The following is a 22,593-nucleotide window of genomic DNA, read 5'->3' on the forward strand; positions in this document are numbered from 1 at the left end:
TCTAATAGTCCACCTTCAAGTTCTCACTAGCCTGCATTTATATTCTCTTTTCCCTTTCTTTATCAATTTCTTCAACATTCTACACTCCCACTTCTCAGGCTTACTACTATTTCTGGCCTCCTAATAAGCCAGTTTCATTGTTCTAATGCAATCTCTAACTTCTTTTATTAGGCATGGTTGACTCATCTAGGTGTCTGTGCCTTGGAAGAATGAATGACGATTTATTGTCACTTGTATTTTACAGTAAAATACAGTGAAAAGCTTCAACTGTCATCACAATTTGGTACCATTTTGAATAGTTTAAGAATAAAAAGAATAAAAATATCTAGCTGAAATAAGAGTTCATCTTCGTTCTGCTACCTCCACCATGAGTTCTGAACTGGATCACCAACGACACCTGTGCTTCCACCCCCCCTACAATGACATATATCTGTTGTAGGCCACGTGGTAACTTTTTGAATATTGCCCAATGATCAAATTCTTTACTGCATTTTTCTAATCCACATTTTTCTATCCAAATTGCCAAACTTTTGTCCAAAGTTAAGATCTTAATTTCAGGATAAACTACATCATATTCAAATTTAATGAGAAATTATGTGTTATTATGGTCATTATTTTCCCACAGCTCCTTTTCAGCAATTGTATTAATTTGCTGTTTCTCAATACAGAATACTATATCTAAACAGGCCAATCCTTAGTTAGCACTTCAACATGTTGCTCTATCTTATACACAGCCCTGGAATTTATCCTCTGTAGTATTAGAGTTGACTTGGTTGATCCAGACTATGAATAAGTTGAAGCTGCCCATTATTACTGTTTTACGCATTTCTATATTCCTGATTTCTCCCATGTCCAACCTTACTACTACTACTGTTTGCTGGACTGTAAACAACTTCGATCCAATTTTTCTTTTTCTCAGCTCCACTCAAACTGATTCTATGTCTTGATCTTTCAATCTAAAATCCTTTTTTATTAACATTTTGATCTCATCCTTTATTAAGGCTGCTATTCCACCTTCTTTTCCTTTTAGCCTCTCCTTCCTAAATGTTGAATATCATTTGATGGTCAGTTCCCAATCTTGGTAACTATGTCGCCACTTCTCTAATGGCAATTAATTCATACACATTTACTTCAATTTGTGTACTTCAATTTGTGCCTTCAAATCAACAACTTTATCACAAATGTAACAGACATTCAACTAAAATGAATTTAAATTTGCCTTTTTAACAGTTTTCTCCTTTCTGATCTTATTTAATACATGCCTATGCTTCATCTTTCATCTAATTTCACTTACTACTTTTCTAATTCTTGTTATAAGTTTTAATTCCCTCCAATCTGAGCTTTTTCTCACATTCCAATCAATTACCAATCCAGTTGAATCTTCCCAAAAGCATTCGCAAATGTCTCTGCAAGGATATTAATCCCAGTCCTGCTATGGTGTAACCCACCCATTTTATGCACGTGCATCAGAACCAGTATTAATGCCTCAGAAATCCAATACCCTCTCTCCAACACCAATTTTCCAACCATATGTTCAACTTCTCAATTGTCCAATCCTATGCTCTCTAGCATGTGGCTCTAGAAATAATCCTGAGATTACTGCTCATGAGGTCCTGCCTTTGAATCTTCTTCCTGGTTGCTTAAATCCTGCTTTAAGGACATCATCCCTCTTCCTACACAGGTCATTGGTATCAATGTGGATCATGACCTCTGGCTGTTCATCCTTCCTGAGAAGAATTCCTGTCGTTGAAAGCCTACAGTTTACTGTAAACTCACCAGCAGTGGTCAATACAAGCATTGGAATTCCGACTGCTCCATGTGCCATAAGGTTGGCCTCAATTTTGTCCATTTGCTTACCGTGTAAGCTTGATGCTAAAGTTGAGCACAACAATGTTATCCAGTGGGATAATGGCTATTCAAATCAAATTATGGCTTGCTATGAATTATGTATACTCATGAATACTACAACTGTACCCTTGAAGGCTAAGATGGCTCAAATATTTGAGCAACATGTACAGCTAGCCATTTCTTGGAGTAATAACACAAGTATCAATATTCACTAACAGGATGCTGTCGTTAGGCCAATAATAACTTCTGCTTACCACACAACTGAGTAATACCAGGTACATGGGCCATACATTGCAACAACTAGCAAATGCCTGTTCCTTTAGCTGTTCACAATAGACAAATACTCAACCAACTTGTGATTCTCAGAATGTAATGTCTAAAGAATTGCAATTCTATGGTGGACATCACTTGTTGAAAATCCTGAGTGCGCAAAGATTTACAGTAACAATTAATTTATCATTACTAGCCAGGCTTGCAGTATGTCTCACATTTGCCAGATTTATATATATATTCATATGCAGGAATCAGTCTTCTGCTTAAAAAAGTAACATGCCAATGTCATGTGCCTTTTTTGGCATAAACAAAAGTATAGGAGAAAACAACTCTGTAGTGTATGCTCCAAGGCAATGCCTTGACTCTGATCGGTCAATCTGTCCCCCAATCAGTACACTTTTCTCATGCAGAGTGGATTACATTCTTGCATCTGTCCTGATAAGGGTAAAATGAAAAGCTTAGACAGCATGTATCATTTTTAAGCAAAACTCAAGCTCTATACTACCAAAAAACTATTAGTTATGGATTTCCTGAGCAGAGTATTTAAAACCCCGCCAGCCCCACCAACTTTCTGTTCAGTTTAAATACATTCCTCGAGAACTCTGCACAACTGTGCTTACCAAAGGACAGGCCCAAGGTTCAGGAAAATCCTTGAGTGTATTTTGAGATGCTTTCAACCTACTGAGGGACTTGCAGCAGTGCAGGAACGTAGAGGGTAAAAGCTGAAGTTTATTGTCAGAAACATCAATCTCCTGGAGTTTTCTCAATCCAATCCAATTTGTTGCTGGAGGGAAAGGAATCAATTAAAAACAAATCACACAGTGTAAAAAGAAAAACAATTTGGGATATTTTCTATGATTAAGATTGCTATACCTTTTTCCTCATCAAATAACATTTCCAGCAAATTGGCGTAAGCTGTGAGTTTCTCAAGCTTTGGTAGATGTAAGAAGCCAGTGGGCAGGCAGCTCAGTTGGTTCCTTGACACATCAATTTCCAGAATACTGCAGAAGTATAACATAATCCTGTTAACTGAATGTTTGACACTGCACTGAAACATCTTTTCAGCAAATTTTCTACCTGTCAAGACCCTCGGAACCTTGTATGTTTTAATAAGATCATCTCTTATTCTTCTAAAACTTTAATGAATAAAAGCTTAACCTGATTAGCCATTTTTGATGAGTCAATGCCTTCATCTCAGAAAGCAGCCTAGCGAATCTCTTTTGAATGGCTTCCAACACCAGTGTATGTTTTTTTGAAAATACAGGACCTAGTCTGTCCACAGTGCTCCAGGCACAGCCTCACTAACATCCTGTACCATTGTAATAAGAAGTTCCTTCTTTTTAAACTCCGATCCCCAGTAATAAAGGCCAAAATCCATTTGCCTTCTTAATTACTTGCTGAACTGCATGGTAATGTTTCATGTTTCATGCATGAGACCACCCTCTGCACTGCACTGTTTGGCGTCAATTACCATTTAAATAATTGTCTAACTTTTGAGTCTTACTGTCAAAGTACACGACCACACACTAAGTTCCATCTACAAAGTTTCTGCCCATTCACTTCATCTAGCTATGTCTCCCCTTGCAGATTCCTCATATTCTCATCACAACATGCCCTCCTATTGTCTGCAAATTCAAATACATTACAATCTGAACCTCTAGATCATTAATATAGATAGAAAATAATTGATGCCCTAGAACCAATCCTTGTGGCACTCCATGAGTTGTGCTTTTCCAACCTAATAAAGACACATCAATTCTGACTCTGTGTCAAGCAACTCTCAATCCATGCTCAAACATAATCCCTAATACTATGAGCGTTTATTTGCGCACCTAATCTGAAAATTGCAGTTTTCCAATCTGCTGGAACCTTCCTGGAATCTAGTGAGTTCTAAACTATTTCAATGAATGCAGCAGCCATCTCTGTGGCACTTTATTTATAAAATGTTGGATGACGACCATCAGGTCCTGGTAACTTATCTGTCTCAAGTCCCATTAGTTTGGCAAATACTTTGTCCCGCATGATCGAGCTTGTTACAAGAACTTTCCTCCCATAAGCACCTTGCTTATCTATTATCTTAAGGATGCTTAAATTATCTGAAATTTCCCTACTCCTATTATTAATTTCCCAGTTATAACCTCCAAGGGTCCCATACTCTAGTACCTTTTGTGATACTATAAACTTCACAATTTTGATAACTTCATGGATCAAAAGAACCAGTAATAACTCTTTCTGGAATAAACTGTTTCTCGAGGTGAAAGACATGGAGAAACTTTTATGAAGGAATTAAGAGGAACGTGTCAAATAGTCGTACCTGGGAAGAAGCAACATACACAAGCCATTTCCTGGGAGAGAAGAGAAACACTGCTTCATAACCTGCTGCCTCATGACAAACAGACAATTTAAGTTTGCCTGCAGAAGTCATGTTCTGAAGTAAAGAGGTTAATTGCAAGAAAAGCTGTGTTTTAAACAGACAGCTAACACCAATTGTAACAAGGAACAGGGGAGCTACTTCTGATACGGCAGTAAGTTACAGACTTGAGGTCTCCGGAAGTATAATCAATGTTGGGGATGAAAGAATCTATTGAATCATCAATAATATCACACCACAACCTTGAAAAGAGTGAAAATTGTATAAGAATCCAACACCAGAACAATCCAGTCGCAGAACTTCTAAGAACAACACTGCATAAGGATCGAACTCTGGACACTTCCAGAGATAAACACTGTTTGTTGGAATGCTGGCCTGATTCCATTAATTGGATAATAGCCAAGTTGAGGTGTTAGGCTTAACTTGCTTACTTGAGGGGTCTTATTTTGGTTGCTACATGCAATAAAGTTTAACATCGTTGTTTCAGTACTTTATTGTCTGTGAGATTTCTTAGTAAGTAGCAAGGTAATTTGTGATGATTCACCCGCAATAGTTTCTTTATACGTGTCAAAAGAACCTCTCACTGTTTGTTTTATATTTCTTACCAATTTACTTTTGTAATCAACTTTCTTCTTCTTTATTAGCTTTTTGGTCATCTGACACTGGTTCTTAAAATATTCCTAATTCTCTGGCCTATTACTAGCTTTGTATGCCTTAGTTTTTGATTGGATCCTGTCCTTGACAACCTTAGTTAACCACGGATAGTTCATCCTTTTCATCCAGTCCTTCTTTTTGACTGGAATAATTTTTTGCTGAGCGTTATGAAATATCTGTTTAATGTCTGCCATCGCTTATCCACTGATTTTCCCTTAGTCTATTTTCTCAGACCGCTTCAAATAGCTCTTTCTTCAATTCTCTGTAATTGCCCATATTTAAGTTATGGACACTAGTTTGAGACTCTCAAATTGAATTTCACATTCTACTATGTTATGATCACTATCTGCTAGAGTAGCCTTAACTATGAGAACTCTTATTAATCCTGCCTCATTACTAGATCTAAAATAGCCCATTCCTGGGTAGGTTCTGCAAAATACTGCTTTAAGAAACACTTCCTGGTGAACTCCAGAAATTCATCTTCCATGTCACTCTCGCCCATCTGACTGGTCCAGTCAAAATGGAGATTAAAATTACGCATGGCAATTGTACAGCTCTTCTTAGACAGCTCCATTATTTCTTGATTTATACTTTGTCTCAGTGAAGTAACACTTTTGGGGCCTATAAACAACTCCCACCTTTAACTTCTTTCCCTTGCACCTATATCACTACTCATCATTACACTGAGACCTTCCTTTATTAACAGAGCTACCTTACTACCCTTTTATTTTTGCTTATTCTATTGGAATATCAAATACCCTTGAATATTCAAGTTGCCAGTCTTGATCACCCTATAACCATGTCTCTAACAACTGTTAAGTCATATTCACTTATTTCTATCTTGCTACAAATGCTGCAAGCATTCAGAAGAGCCTTAAAGCTTTGAAATTGTACCATTATTCTCCTCTCTGTGTCTAATTTAAGCTGCACATATATTTGACACACCTCTGTTCTCTTGTTTCTTTATTTTTTAAAACTTCCCTTCAATTGAACCCTCTCCTCTCCATACAGACCTTATGAGTATTCGCAGTTTCATCATGTCAGATTCCCAGCTGCTGCAGTATTTACTAGTTTAGCAGCCTCTGTTTTCATCTCTTCATTTACCTCAACTTTCTTCAACCCCAAACTCACTGTACACACAAGTTAGACTGAACAAGACCCCTGAAATTATGCTTCTGATTTGTCACCTACCCTAAGCAAAGTATTTCTTCTGAAGAGGTCACATTGGGCAGGTCCTTCAGCTGATTTGCGGACAAGTTGAGTTTTTTCAGATGCACTAATCCCCAAGGAATAACTGAAGGAAGGAAAGTGAGACTGTTCCTACACAAATCAAGCTCTGTTATTCGATTGGAAACATCAATGAACCAGTCCAACTCTAACCAGGGCAGCTTCAGGCACGACCACTTCAGTGACAGGCCCTGTAGTTTAAACACAAGTAGAAGAGAGCATTACAGCACGGAAGGAGGTCATCAACTTCCATTAGTCCCACTCCCATTTTTTCCATCATATCTCTTGCAAATGTTTATTTTCCAAGTATAGATCCAATCACCATTTGAAAGTTATTAATCTGCTTTCACCACTTTCACTAGGCAATGCATTCCTGACCACGACACCACAAAATTTAATCAAGAAAAGCCTAACAATGTACAAAAAAAAATGTTTGTCATCTCACGACTGACTTTTTTTTTGCCTGCAATGTTGTGTCTGTGTCCTCTAGTTACTGGGTTTTTATATAAGGTTTGTGCTTCTTTTTAAAAATACCATGTCACTAACACAGTTTTCAAGAAATTCTGAACAGATGGTTTCATGTAAGCTTTAGAAATATTGGGGTAATTTTAACCCTTTTTCAAAATTAACTGCATCTACATGTATTAAAAGAAACTAGGGAAGTGGCCTTAGATAACAAGGTGTAGAGCTGGATGAACACAGCAGGCCAAGCAGCATCAGAGGAGCAGGAAAGCTGACGTTTCGGGCCTAGACCCTTCTTCAGGAAGGGAAGTGGCCTTATCACATTTATAAAAGAATTGGTGTCAGAAAACCAGTGACCAGCAAACATGTTTCCAACGTTTATGACGGCAGAAAGAACAAAGTCCAGGGAGTTGTAGATCCATTAAGCTGACATCCATGCTGGTTAAAGCACCATAGATTGCAGCACTGAAGCCGCAAAAAATCCTTCCAAAAACAGTGTTGAATGTACACACCAAGTGTAAAATGTGAACCTACTTTGAAATGTGAAAAACAAAAATTGTAATTCAAATTAAGTCAAACTGACATGATTTATTGAATGAATTAATCCTACAAAATAATTTTAAACATAAACAAAAAGTCTTAAAAACACATCAAATTCACTGTTTTGGAATAGATCTGTAGCTCGGGTTGTGGGTGTTGAGGTTGGTTGGCTTGCCGAGCTGGTTTGTTGTTCCGCAGACATTTTGTTACCGTGCTTGGTAACATCCTCAGTGCAGCCTCTGATGAAGCGTCAGTGTGTTTTCCCGCCTGGTTTTTAAACTCTGGAGTCCGTTGCAATGGATTGCCTCACTTCCGGGTTTCCTCTGTAGTGGAATGTATATGGGGTCGAGTTCAATGTGTTTATTAATAGCATGCTTCGTGGAGTGCCATTCTTCCAGGAATTCTCGTGCTAGTCTCTGCCTAGCCTGTCCCAGGATCTTGGTGTTGTGTCAGTCGAAGTTGTGGTTCTCCTTGTCCATGTGGATTGAGATGAGTGAGTATTGGTCGTGTCTTTTTGTAGCCAGTTGGTGTTCATGTACTCTTGTTGTTAGTTTCCTTCCCTGTTCATCCAATGTAGTGTTTCTCACAGTCTCTGCAGGGGATCTTGTAGGTGACATTGGTCCTGTCCATGGCGGGGAGTGGGTCTTTAGTTCGCGTGAGCACTTGTCGTAGAGTTGATGTGGGCTTGTGTGCCACTCTGATGCCCAGTGGTCGTAGAAGTCTTGTGGGGAGTTCTGAAGTGCTCCTGACGTAGGGTAGTGTGATGAGTGTGTCGGGGCGTGTAGAATCTTTCTGATGCTGTTCCTGTAGGCATCTCCTGACCCAGTTCTTTGGATATCCATTATCCTTGAACACTTGGAAGAGGTATTCCTCCTCCTCTTGGCATAGTTCCGTGTTGCTGCAGTGTGTTGTTGCCCTTTTAAATAGTGTTTGCACGCAGCTTCGTTTGTGTGTGCTGGGATGGTTACTATTGAAGTTCAATACCTGGTCTGTGTGTGTGGCTTTTCGCTGTACTTTCATTTGCAGTTCCCCGTTTGTCTTGCGCTCTACCATGACGTCCAGGAATGGGAGTTGTTTGATCTTCTCCTCCTCTCTGGTGAATTTTATTCCAGTGAGGGTGTTGTTTATGAGTTTGTGTGTCTCTTCTAATTTGGTCCGTTTAATGATGACAAAGGTGTCGCCTACGTAGCGTATCCATAGTTTAGGTTGGATTTGCGGAAGGGCAGTCCTTTCCAGTCTTTGCATCACTGCTTCTGCTAGGAGTCCGGAGATAGGCGATCCCATGGGTGTCCCGTTGATTTGCTCGTATGTTTGGCCGTTGAAGGTGAAGTGGGTGGTCAGGCATAGGTCCAGTAGTTTAAGCATTGTGTCCTTGGAGATGGTTTCATTGTGAAATGTGAAGTACAAACCACCCATTAACAATCCACAAGCCCGGAAAACAGCAGAACAAAACGGCCGCAAGATGGTAAGGGTAATGATAAATGACGCACACAACCGGCTCCACAAATACAACAGAAAAATTATGCACCAAAAAGCGTTATTCCAGGAAGCTACCAATCAAGACTGGACAACCGACATGGAACGAGCCATTAACATCAGCCAACAGACCACAAGAGCCAAGAAAAGACAGACCCTGCAAGACAAGCTAACCACGCTTACCCACAAAAACAACAACAGAACTGATACATGGATAAGGAACCTTTCCGACAAGAAAATGACAGACGCGGAAAAAGCCATTCTCACGCAGGGACTGAACTACAACTACAGGGACGCCAACAAAACGGAATTGCTAGCTACACTGGAAGCCACACTCAAGACCAACAACATCAACGAAGAAACACAACAAACTATAAGATAGACAGTAGTCCCGACACTAACCAGAAAGAGGGAACTCAACACCGTCAACACCCGGGAAAGACAAGCCCTGGACAGATTAAAGAAGGACAAGAACATCACTATACTACCTGCAGACAAAGGGCGCATGACAGTGATAATGAATAAAAAGGACTACATCTCCAAAGCACAAGCACTGCTCGCCGATGAGAACACATACCGACCAGTACAGACTGACCCGACACCACAACTAGGCAACAAAATCCTATACACGCTACAAAGACTTAAACAAACAGGACAGATCAACAAAACAGACTTCTTAAGAATGAAACCCGAAGGAACCAACACACCCCGATTCTACGGCCTCTCTGAAGTGTACAAGCCGGAAGTCCCCCTCAGACCCATAGTCCCCCTACCAGGAACTCCATCGCACAGATTAGCCAGAGAACTACAAAGAAGACTCAAGCACCTAGTCAACAAATCACCCCACTCCATCCACTCAGCCCAAGAATTCCTCAACTTCATCAAAGACATAAAGATAAAGATAGAGGACGAAGAGACCATGATATCGTTTGATGTCACCGCCCTATCCACATCAATAGCCATACCACTAGCAAGGGAAACAATGACAACACTACTTGAACAAGAACATGACCCCACTGAAACCATCTCCAAGGACACAATGCTTAAACTACTGGACCTATGCCTGACCACCCACTTCACCTTCAACGGCCAAACATACGAGCAAATCAACGGGACACCCATGGGATCGCCTATCTCCGGACTCCTAGCAGAAGCAGTGATGCAAAGACTGGAAAGGACTGCCCTTCCATAAATCCAACCTAAACTATGGATACGCTACGTAGGCGACACCTTTGTCATCATTAAAAACGGACCAAATTAGAAGAGACACACAAACTCATAAACAACACCCTCACCGGAATAAAATTCACCAGAGAGGAAGAGAAGAACAAACAACTCCCATTCCTGGACGTCATGGTAGAGCGCAAGACAAACGGGGAACTGCAAACGAAAGTACAGCGAAAAGCCACACACAGACCAGGTATTGAACTTCAATAGTAACCATCCCAGCACACACAAACGAAGCTGCGTGCAAACACTATTTAAAAGGGCAACAACACACTGCAGCAACACGGAACTATGCCAAGAGGAGGAGGAATACCTCTTCCAAGTGTTCAAGGATAATGGATATCCAAAGAACTGGGTCAGGAGATGCCTACAGGAACAGCATCAGAAAGATTCTACACGCCCCGACACACTCATCACACTACCCTACGTCAGGAGCACTTCAGAACTCCCCACAAGACTTCTACGACCGCTGGGCATCAGAGTGGCATACAAGCCCACATCAACTCTACGACAAGTGCTCACCCGAACTAAAGACCCACTCCCCGCCATGGACAGGACCAATGTCACCTACAAGATCCCCTGCAGAGACTGTGAGAAACACTACATTGGACAAACAGGAAGGAAACTAACAACATGAACACCAACTGGCTACAAAAAGACATGACCAATATTCACTCATTTCAATTCACATGGACAAGGAGAACCACGACTTCGACTGACACACCAAGATCCTGGGACAGGCTAGGCAGAGAAAGCACGAGAATTCCTGGAAGAATGGCACTCCACGAAGCATGCTATTAATAAACACATTGAACTCGACCCCATATACATTCCACTACGGAGGAAACCCGGAAGTGAGACAATCCATTGCAACGGACCCCAGAGTTTAAAAACCAGGCGGGAACACACTGACGCTTCATCAGAGGCTGCACTGAGGATGTTACCAAGCACGGTAACGAAATGTCTGCGGAACAACAAACCAGCTCGGCGAGCCAACCAACCTCAAAATTCATTGTCTTTAGCATCTGATATCACTTTAGCTATGGCATCATCATAAAGATCCCGCTCTGGATCAGGTTTGGTGCTGTTCGTTTTAGAATCAATCCTGCAGAGCAAATCATCTACTCCATTCGATTTAGTTTGATTTGAATTTTTATTGTCACATGTACCCAAATACTGTGAAAAGTTTTGTTTTGCATGCAGTACAGGCAGATCATAATATACAAAGATTGAACTGAGCAAGGAATACAATGTTATGGCTGCAAAGAAGGTGCACAAAAAGCAAAATCAACATTGGATTCCAAGTTTGAGGTGTCCATTCAGAAGTCTAATTACAGTAGGGAAGATGATGTTCTTGAACCTGTTGGTATGTTTTTAAGCTTTTTTATCTTCTGCCTGATGGAAGAGATTATAACCGGGGTGGGAGCAGTCTTTGATATTGGCTGCCTTTCCGCGGCAACCAGAAGTGTAGATGGAGTCAATGGATAGAAGGTTGGCTTGTGTGATGGTTTGGGCTGTGTTCACAACTTTCTGTAGTTTCTTACGGTCCTGGGCAGAGCAGTTGCCATACCAAGCTGTGATGCACTCAGATGGAATGCTTTCTATGGTGTATCTGTCAAAGTTGGTGAGGGTTCTTTTGGAAATGCTGAATTTTCCTGAGCATCCTCAGGAAGAAGAGGTGTTATTGTGCCTTCTTGACTGTTGTATCAACGTGGGTGGTCCAGGACAGATTGTTGGTGATTGGCACTCCCAGGAACTTGACACTCTCGACCATCTCCATCTCAGCTCCATTGATGTAGATAGGGACGTGCCCTCCACCCTTCTTCCTGAAGTCAATGATCAGCTCTTTAGTTTCATTGACTTGGACTCTCCACATATTTGAACTCTGTCATGACAGTTTGTTTTTCTTTATTTATTCATGGGATAGACGTTTTATTTGTTTTTCTTTATTTATTCATGGGATAGATGTTTTACCCATCTGTAGCCGCACTGGGGAAGGTTGTGGTGAGCTGCCTTCTTGAACTGCTGCAGTCTGTGAGATGCAGATAGACCAACCATGCTGCTGTGGAAGGGAGACTCAAGAACCTTAGAAATCCAAGATTTTGACTCAGTGACAGTGAAGCAATGCATTTCCAAGTCAACATGATGAGTGCCTTAGAGGGGAACTTGCAATTGGTGGCATTCCCATATATCTGCTGCCTTTGACCCTCTAGATGATAGAGGGCAGAATTTAGAATGAACTGCTTCATGAACCAAGGCAGTACGTATTGTAGATGGTACACACTGTGCATCAATATTGAAGGCAGTGAATATTGAAGGTGGCGCATAGGGTGCCAATCAAATGAGCTTTGTCTGTCTGGCATTGAGATTTCTGGGTGATGTTGGAGCTGCACACATCCAGGAAAGCTGAGAATATTCCATCACACTTTTGGCTTGTGCCTTGTAAGTGGTGAACAAGCTTGGTCCATGGAATTTCACCTATGTTGTTGATGCAGCATAGTGGATATCCACATTTCTGCCACTGTATTATTGCTGGAAACTGGTTAATTTTGATGGATAGTCTTCTGATAGTCTGTTACCAATCTCTGGCTTCTGCTGCAATACAAGATGTTTTTGTTCCATACAGCAGCTACACCAACTAGCTGCTGCTCTGAAATCTTTGCTGTACTTTGGTCTCAATTGGACCGCTTAATTGCATATGCACCCACTGCATTTTTGAGCACTTTTTAGTAATTATGTTGGTGCAGGCTCGATGAGCCGAAGGGCCTTTTCCGCACTGTATGAACCTATGGAATTAGTAAAAGCCAAATTTATGAACTTGAGAGGTGATCAGGCAAAAGCAGACTGGACATGTCTACTTGAAAAATGAAAAAAATCAGTTACAAATTAGTAGGAGGCATTTAAAAGTGAGATTCTAAAGGAGCAGAGTAGACATATCTGCCAAATTCAGAACCCTTAGACATCCAGAAGCATACGATAAAGCAGAAAAAGAAAGTTTGTGACTGTCACAAAAAATATACTTTTGAAAGCTTAAAGGAGTGTAAGAAGTACAGGAGTGAAGTAAAAAAGAAATTAGGAAAGGGGAAGATATGTAGCATTGTCAGGTAAGATCAATGAAAACCCAAAGAGGATTTATCAGCACACTGAGAACGGGAAGGTAACTAAAGAAAGGGTAGCGCTCATCAGAGATGTGCATAATAACTTGTATGTGAACGTGAAGGATGTGGACAAGGCTTCTAATGTGTATTTTGCCCGTCTTTCCGAAGGACAGGGATGATACAAACTAGTTCAAGAGGAGGATTTTTTATAAAAGTATTCCCTTGTGGGACATGGGCATCATTGGCTCGCCTGCAATTATTGCCCGCCCCTAGTGTGAAATACCCAACACAGTAAGCATAATGCAAGAGGAAGTACTGGGGAACAGACATCCCGGAAGGTAATAAATCACCAGGATTTTATCCTAAGTAAATGCTGGAGAAACTCAGCAGATCCACAAGCATCTATAGAAAGACAAAGTCAACATTTTGATTTGGAACAGTTCTAAAAAAAAGTCATCTGGACTCAAAATGTTAACATTATTTTTCTCTCCACAGATGCTGCCAGACTGGAAAATTTCTCCAGCAATTTGTTTTTATTTCAGATTTCCAGCATCCAAACTGTTATGCATTTACTCAATTGTATCCAGGCTGTTAAAGGATGCCAGGGAGGAAATAAAGGATGCATCAAGGATCACTGTCCACTTGTCACTGTATACCAATGAACAACCTGAGGCTATGAGGTCCATGAACATTCTACCATTGTTTAAGTAGGGTGTGAGGGATAGGCATATAATTATTGAAAATTAGTCTGACTTTGGTAGTGAGCAAACTATTTTGATCAATTCTGAGACACCGCATAAACTCATTTAGAAAGCCACAGATTAATCATGGTTCTGTTAAGGGAAGGTGATGCCTTACTAACTTGATTGAATTTTCTGAGGAAATATCAAAGAGGATTGATCAGAATAATACAATGGATGTTGTCTACATGGCCTTCATTTAAGCATGTGGTGAACTGGATTCAAAACTGGATCAGTAACTAGAAGTAAAGAGTTATAGTCAATGGATTTTTTTTTTTGCAAGTGTTAAGCTGTTTATAGTTGTGCTCTACAGGGCTCAGTTCTGGGTCCTATGCTGTTTGGAATTAAATGTGGGAGGCATGATTTGGAAATTTGCAGATAACACAAAAATTAGTCACATAGTTGATAGTGAAGAGGATAGCTGTCGACTCCAGAATGACATCAATGGTTTAACTGAGTGGACGGAAAAACAGCTAATGAAATTTAAAGGGCACAAATTTAAGGTGATTGGCACAAAGATTAGAAGGATCATGAGGAAAGACCTTTTTCATCCTGAGGTGTTTGGTGTCTGGGAATTCATTGCCTGATTCGGTGGTGGAAGCAGAAACCCTCAACTTGTTGAAAAGACCCTGGATAAAGTGTTGTAGCCTTGCAATGGATCCGATTCTGGAGGGTTGGATGAGAATGAGCAGCTAGTTTATTTTTCAGCCAGCACAGACATAATGGGCTGAATAGCCTCTTTTATTTCATAAAATTGGTGGTATTGTAGACAGTGAAGAAAGTTAATTTAAGATTACAAAGCGATCTTAATCAATTGGGTCAATGGGCTGAGGAGTGGCAAATAGAGTTTAATTTGGATAAATGCGAGGTATTGCATTTTCGTAAAACAAACAAGGACAGGATTTATAAAATTAATGGTAGGGCCATGGGCAATGTTGTAGAATAGAGAGCACCAGGGGCTCAGATAGATAATTCTTTGAAATTTGCATCACAGGTGGTTAAGAAGGCATTTAACACACTTGCTGTCTTCGCTCAGATCTTTGAGTATAGGAGTTGCAACGTCATGTTGAGGTTATACAGGACGTTGGTGAGACCTCCTCTGGAGTACTGTGTGTAGCTCTGGTCGCCCTGTTATAGGAAGGATATTATTAAATTGGAGAGGGTTCAGAAAAGATTTACCAGGATGTTATTGGGACTGGAGGGTTTGAGATATAAAAATACGCTGGCTAGGCCAGGACTATTTTCACTGGAGAGTAGGAGGTCGAGAGGTGACCTGATAAGAGATATATAAAATCACGAGGAGCACAGATAAGGTGAACAGACCCTTTTCCCTAGGGTAGGGGAGTTCAAATTGAGAGGAGATATTTTTAAGTCGACAGGAGAAAATTTTTAAAAAGGAGAGAGGGGCAACTTTTTTGTTTTAAAACAGAGTGGTTCGTGTGTGGAATGAACCGTCAGTGGAAGTGGTGGGTGCAGGTACCGTTACAACATTTAAAAGACATTTGGATAAGTACATGAATAGAAAAGGTTTGGAGGGATATGGGCCAAACGCAGACAAGTGGGACTAGGTTAGTTTGGGAACATGGTTGGCATGGACTAATTGGACCGAAGGGTCTGTTTCCATGCCGTAGGACTCTATAACTCTATAGTTCTACAGTGCCTGCACTCATGCCCCATTTGGTCTTGGGTATCTTCTTCAGGGAAGATTCCTTCTTCCATTCCCACACCAGTTTCCACAAACACGGAATTCTTTTGCTACAGCAGTTACTTGACAGGTTAGCAAATGTTACGACTTCTAATTTGTAACCTTTGTATTTTCTTTTTGCCAGAGGACATATTCCATTCACTACTCAAAACACATGGCCAATTCGGTGTGGTTATGTCTTCAAGTCCCCTCATCTTGGAAACATAGCTTATATCGCCTGATGATCCTATGTGTTGACTTGTAAAGTAACTAAAACTTGCATTTCAGAGGTGAAAAATGGAGACTGATTGCAGCACCTCAAAGCAAAAAATGGTGAGGGTCAACTTACACACTGGGTATAACAGTGAACATAAATTTTGACACAAAATCCAATCTGGGATCCATAGTCCCCAGGTTGTTGGATTGAGATCACGCCAGAGATGTGAATTCTGCATATCCCAGGCAACTCAGCAAAGTCACTCAGGTGAATGTTGGGAGATGGGATGGTCTTAATTTTTAGTCTCTCAGGGAATCAAAGAATATGGTAATTACTTAGGAAAGGCTGAGAAGGCCAAGGTCAGCTGTGTTCATATTGGATAGTGGAACAGGCTCAAAGGGACATACAGTCCACTCCTGCTCATAGTATTGTGGAACTGAAGGAGTCAGTGCTCAGAATGAAGGCAGTGATCAGAAATGGGAGCAACTAGTGGCCAACAGCAACCTGTTTTTAATGCAGTCCTTCACTGCTTGGTTTTGTATTAAGTATTTATACTTAATCTGTTCAAGGTTGGCAGCGGTCTTTGTAATCAACTGCTTAAACGGTGTGTCATCTTCGATGCTATTTTCATGGCAAAGCAATTGGATAAATGAAGGCAAAGCATAAATACTCATTAGGCGTCTTATTAGTAGATGCAAAAATCAATAATTGAAATTGCTGGAAAAACTCAGCATTTCTGGCTGCATCCAAGGACAGAAAGCACAGTTATTACTTCTGAACTGCAGTTCTGAAGAGGGGTCACTGGACCCGAAACATTAACTCTGCTTTCGCTCCACAGATGCTGTCAGACCTGCTGAGCTTTGTGCAGCAATTTAATGTTTTTGGCAAAGATCTGTAGCTCGGGTTGTGGGTGAGGTTGTTGACTTGTTCACCGAGCTGGCTGGTTTTCATTCAGACGTTTTGTCACCATGCTAGGAGACATCATCAGTGCAGCCTCCGATGAAGTGATGTTATTCTACTCCACTTAGATTTTATACTGTCTAGTCCATTATGGTGAGTGATGTCATTTTCAATTTTGATCTGTATGGGTTTATATATGGGGTCCAATTCTTTATGTTAGTTGATTGTATTACAGGTGCAGAACCATATCTCTTGGGATTCCTGTGTGTGTCTATGTTTGGTTTGGGCTGCTATGGTTACCTTGTCCCAGTTAAACTGATGGCCTTCATTGTCTGAGTGTACTGATATTAAGGAGAGTTTGTCGTGCCGTTTTGCTGCTAGTTGGTGTTCATGTATTCTGATGGCCAGTTTCCTTCCTGGCTGTCCAATGTAATGTTTGTGGCAGTCATTGCATGGTATTTTGTAAACCACATTGGTTCTGTATGTTGTAGGTAATGGTGTCTTTAATCCTTCTAAGTGTTTGTCATAGAGTGGATGTGGGCCACCATGATTCCTAGTGGTCTTAGGAGTCTTGTTGTCAGTTCCGATATGTTCTTGTTGTACAGCAGTGTGGTCAGTGTGTGAGGGGGGACTGTGTCCTCCTGTTGTTGTCGGTTTAGTAGGCAACTGCAGATGAAGTTGCGGGGATATCCGCTAATAGGAACGATTTTGTATAGGTGCTCTTGCTCTTGCCTGCAAAGTTCTGCAGGGTTGCAGTGTGTCCTGGCCCGTTTAAATAGTGTCTTAATGCAGCTTTGTTTGTGGACTGAAAAGAGCAACCCACATTGATCAAATCCTTAACTTCCACAGCAACCACCTCAACGTTGCAAACATAGCTGCATTAGGACACTATTTAAACGGGCCTGGACACACTGCAACCCTCCAGAACTTTGCAGGAAAGAGCAAGAGCACCTATACAAAATCCACCTGATTAGCAGATATCCCCGCAACTTCATCCGCAGATGCCTACTAAACAGACAACAACAGGAGGACACAATACGCCCTAACACACTGGCCACACTGCCCTGAACATATCGGAACTGACAACAAGACGCCTAAGACCACTTGGAATCATGGTGGCCCACAAGTCCACAGCCACTCTATGACAAACACTTGCAAGGATTAAAGACCCCATTACCTACAACGTGCAGAACCAATGTGGTTTATAAAATACCAAGCAACAACTGCCACAAACATTACATTGGACAGACGGGAAGGAAACCGGCCGTCAGAATACATGAATGTCAACTAACAGCAAAACGGCATGACAAACTCTCCTTATAATCAGTACACTCAGACAACAAAGGCCATCAGTTTAACTAGGACAAATTAACCATTGTAGCCCAAGCGAAAAAGACACACACGGGAATTCCTAGAGTCATAGTTTTCCACCCGTAATGCAAACAACAAACATATAAAATTGGACCCCATATACAAGCCCATACAGTTCAAAACGGGAAATGACACCACTCATCATAACGGACCAGACAGTATATAGTCTAAGCGGAACAGAATAACATCACTTCATCGGAGGCTGCACTGGTGATATCACCTAGCATGGTGACAAAATGTCTGAACAAAAACAAGTCAGCTCGACAAGCAAGTCAACAACCTTTGTCTAACAACTGCTGTTTTTGTTTCTGATCTCTAGCATTCCGCAACGCTTTACGTTTTTTTGCAAAGACACTAATGCATGTTTGAAGCACAGATCTTGGAGACCTTTATTGATGCTGCCTCAAAACATTTGTACACTGCCGGATATGTTGGACAACTGCAAAACAGGCATCAGCTATTTCAGTAAATCTCAGAAATGTTCAGTTTTCAGATAATTACGTTTTTTGGACAGCCTGATTTTTGACAATGCAACTGTGTTGGCTATGCAGCTGCAGTTTCTTGTCCGTCTTCAATCCCCTTAGCATATACCATCTACATGTCCCTATGAAAGTGAATTCATGATTTAGTTCACACAGCAGTGCAGAGGAGCAGAGGTACCCCTCCATTCTTCAAAACACATACATTCCTCTACCCCAAGTCAGGAAATGAGCTACCTCTTCACTCTCTCTCTCTCTGAGATTTGATTGATTTGCTGTAATTGGATGTGATACGGCCTTTCTGCAATCCCTCACTGACCTCTGTAGGCAGAGCAATAACAATGCAGAACTATCCAAAATGCATCAGAAACAAGACCAACGAATCAACATATCTTTTTTACGGCCGATTTAATTAGATTCCGCACTGATCAAAGTGTCAAAGTCCATCATCCGTTCATGGTCTGGTTACCAGCTGCCAATTGCTGATCAGAAAACATGGCAGTAAAATAGAAAACTGGCAAAAAAAAATTAGTTAGCGCTAGATAGAAACTTTTACTCACTGTTTGTCTGTCCGAAACTTCATACTGGCTACTTGGTTCTGTAAACTGTTTTCTCAGCAGCCGGTTGCTGAGTTCTGGGTGATCCAGTAAAACATAGGATGAGAAACAGGCTCCATTATCCAGAAGAAACCCCGCAATCTCCTCATTGCCTGCAACAGAGAGAAGCTCTCTCCAATAAAATAGCTACCATTAAACATACAAGCTAACAGGTCAAATGAAAAAGTCTGGAAATAAACAAAGAAAGAGATAGAACAGCAACTGGAAATATTTAAAATCAAGAGTGTTTAGGAGAAATATGTTCTGCACAAATACAAGAACACACTAGCCAATAATGAAACTCCCTGGAAATAAATAATTGAGCAAAAGGACGAACAAAAGAAAGAACACAGACACGATAAGATGGGCAAAGGAGGTGAATAAAGGGATTATATCGATGTTACAAAGAAAGTAAAAAAAAACAGTTAGGCAGGCAAAGAAAGAGAAACTATGAAGTTAAATTCTCAAAAGAATATAAAAAGAAACAGTGAAGTATTCACAGACAGATAAATAACAAAAGAAAATCAGAGTAGCTATTAGTCCACTAAGAGATATGTGAGATAATCTCAAAGAGAATGACAATGTAAAGGTTATTAAATAGTTATTTTGCCTCAATACTTGCCAGGAGACTAACGAGTAGGCATTGCATTAGAAGAAAAGATAACAAGAGATATTAAGGAATTTGAGATAGAAAGGGGGAAGATAATTGAAAAAGTAATTAAATTTAAAAAGGATAAAACTCCTGAACATTGTGAAACAAATAACTGAAGAAACAGCAAGAGAATCTTTTATATTGTTAGAAAAGGAAATAGCGCCAGAGGACAGCCAATGTGATTCTTAAGATGGGAAACAGAACAAGCCCAGGGAGCTGTAGATCATTTAGGTTGATGTTGGAAGTAGGAAAGACATTGTAATCCTTATTCAAAGATGCAATAGGGAATCTAAAACTATAAGACATAGTCAGCACAAGTTCCAAAAGATGGTGGCTCAGTGGTTAGCACTGCTGCCTCACAGCGCCAGTGACCTGGGTTCGATTCCACCCCCGGGTGATTGTCTGTGTGGAGTTTGCACATTCTGCCCGTGTCTGCGTGGGTTTCCTCCGGGTGCTCCGGGTTCGTCCCACAGTCCAAAGATGTGCAGGCTAGGTGGATTGGTCATACTAAATTGCCCGTAGTGTTCAGGGATGTGTAGATTAGGTGGATTATAGGGGGATGGGTCTAGGTGGGATGCTCTGCGGGTTCGTGTGGACTTGTTGGGCGGAAGGGCCTGTTTCCACACTGTAGGGATTCTATGATCTAAAGAAAAGGTCATGTTTGACCAACATTCCTGAATTATTTGAAGAAATATCAGAGAGTAGACAACATTAATGCAATACTTGTATTATAAATAGTTGCTTGGTAGTACAGAACTAGAGTATTACTATAAAAGGCCTGTTTTGTTGAACGTTTTTCATCTTGTACTCATTGGGACAATTTACAAGAACAGCAAAGTAAAGGAAAACATACATACCATTCTGAAAAACAGTGCTGAATGATTGGAAAGTGAACTCCGGCTGAGGTGTTTTGTTCTGGAGAATGCACCAGTTAATAAGTGCTGACAATTGACTTCCAAGCTGTGTATAAATTTTAAATCAGGCAGGTTGACTCTAATTGGTCAAGGTGTTGCCATGAGGAATTAACCAGAGAATATCTCTATTATGTGGACAGAAAGAGCATATACCCATACTATGTGCTTAAACTCAACACAATATTTCAAAATTTGTATTTAGGTTCGGGTGATGGGAGTAAAGGAAGACAGTAACAAAATAGACAAATACATTAATAAATCTGCAAAATTAACAAATTAAGTTCAATATATTGAAGTGCAATGTGGTGTATTTTGGCAGGACGAATAAGAAGGTCACATACTAATTTGAAAATGAGAGAGTAAGTGAGATACAGGACCAAAGGGATCCATGAGCACAGGTGTACAACAGTAACTATACTAGTTAACAAGGTCACAACAAACAAGCAAAACCCCGACCTTCACTTCTACAGAAATAGAATGAAAGAAGTTAGAGAAGTTATTTAAGGTTTCAGCAAAGATCTGTAACTCGGGTTATGGATAAGGTTCTGGACTTGCTCGCCGAGCTGGCTTGTTTTTGTTTGGATATTTCGTCACCATGCTAGCTGATGTCATCAGTGGAGCCTCCGATGAAGCGATGTTATTTTACTCCACTTGGAATTTATACTGTCCGGTCTGTTATGGTGAGTGGTGTCATTTCTGGTTTTGATCTGTGTGGGTCTGTGTATGGGGTCCAATTCTATATGTTTGTTGATTGAAGTATGGGTGGAGAACCGGCACGACGAACTCTCCTTAATGTCGGTATATTCAGACAACGAAGGCCATTTATTTAACTGGGACAAAGTAACCATAATAGCCCAAGCCAAACATAGACATGCACGGGAATTCCTAAAGGCATGGTTCTCCACCCATACTTCAAACCAGCTGTATGTTTTGTGGAGTGAGGAGGTGATTCTCCTGAAGCCCTAGTACACAAGGAGAACATGTGATTGTTCACGTACCTGCCTTCATTGCTGCATACAACGGCTGACCTGTGATGATCGGATGATCCTGTGTCTTCACTCCACAACTGTCGGTCTCTGCCTTGTACACAAGTACCAAAAGCCTCACTACATCCAGATGTCCTTTTTCACAGGCTACAGCAAGCATCCAGTTCAGCAGATCCTTGTCAACATACAAATCTATCAAAAATATATTTTGTACAGTTATGGAATGATCAACTTTACACAGACTCTAGAATGTTCACTTTCCATTTTAATTCTAGAATCAGTGAAAATGCAGGGCACAATGAGGCCATTCAGCCTAGACTTTCCCAGTGGTAGTTCTTCAATTGAAGCTGTCTACTTAAATTCAATTCTTGTCTTTTCTACAAGCTGTTTTACAAACACTTACCTAATTTCTTTTTATTTGACATTTGTTACCCAAAGAGTCACCAGAGAGGGGAGTAAGTAAAATCTACCGTGTGACTTTACCATCATTATGGTGATGGGCTAGGAGATGGGAGGGCTTGAAAAATGGCAGTGTTTGGAGGGGAACTCATGTGTATTCTTGCAGCCTTTGCATGTTACCAGCAGAGGGAATGTTAGAGTTCAGATGCCCAGAGTGGGCAGCCAAATGAACCACTTCAATGCTAATTATGTGCCATGTCCTATGTCTGTGGTCATTTTGCCCGTGTCAGAAGGATCCACGTCCATGGCTGCCCTTGCATGGCACCTCTTCCCTCATCCCAATCACCAAGGCCTGGCTTCCACTAACATTGCTCATCTTTCCTCAAGACTACCTCACCACTGAGATCTCTCTGGAGCTGCAGCTTCAACTCCAACAACGGCCACTGCGAGCAGTTGAACTGATAAAGAAATTTTGATCG

At 40.8% G+C, this 22,593-nt stretch overlaps 1 protein-coding gene across 4 annotated transcripts in view; it reads right to left on the reverse strand.

Moving 5' to 3' along the window:
• Positions 1 to 22,593, reverse strand: part of lrrk1 (leucine-rich repeat kinase 1) — a 191,774-nt gene that overhangs the window by 93,791 nt on the left and 75,390 nt on the right. For all 4 annotated transcript variants that reach the window (XM_048615947.1, XM_048615946.1, XM_048615948.1 and 1 more), the window contains exons 5-9: positions 21,728 to 21,907; positions 19,128 to 19,276; positions 6,338 to 6,564; positions 2,995 to 3,122; positions 2,742 to 2,905 (exon numbers count right to left, since the gene is read on the reverse strand). In XM_048615947.1, the coding sequence (XP_048471904.1) occupies positions 2,742 to 2,905; positions 2,995 to 3,122; positions 6,338 to 6,564; positions 19,128 to 19,276; positions 21,728 to 21,907 (848 nt within the window). The remainder of the gene's footprint in view (positions 1 to 2,741; positions 2,906 to 2,994; positions 3,123 to 6,337; positions 6,565 to 19,127; positions 19,277 to 21,727; positions 21,908 to 22,593) is intronic.

The sequence above is a fragment of the Rhincodon typus genome, chromosome 33, assembly GCF_021869965.1.
Source record: "Rhincodon typus isolate 14 chromosome 33, sRhiTyp1.1, whole genome shotgun sequence".
In the NCBI taxonomy this organism is placed as follows: domain Eukaryota; kingdom Metazoa; phylum Chordata; class Chondrichthyes; order Orectolobiformes; family Rhincodontidae; genus Rhincodon; species Rhincodon typus.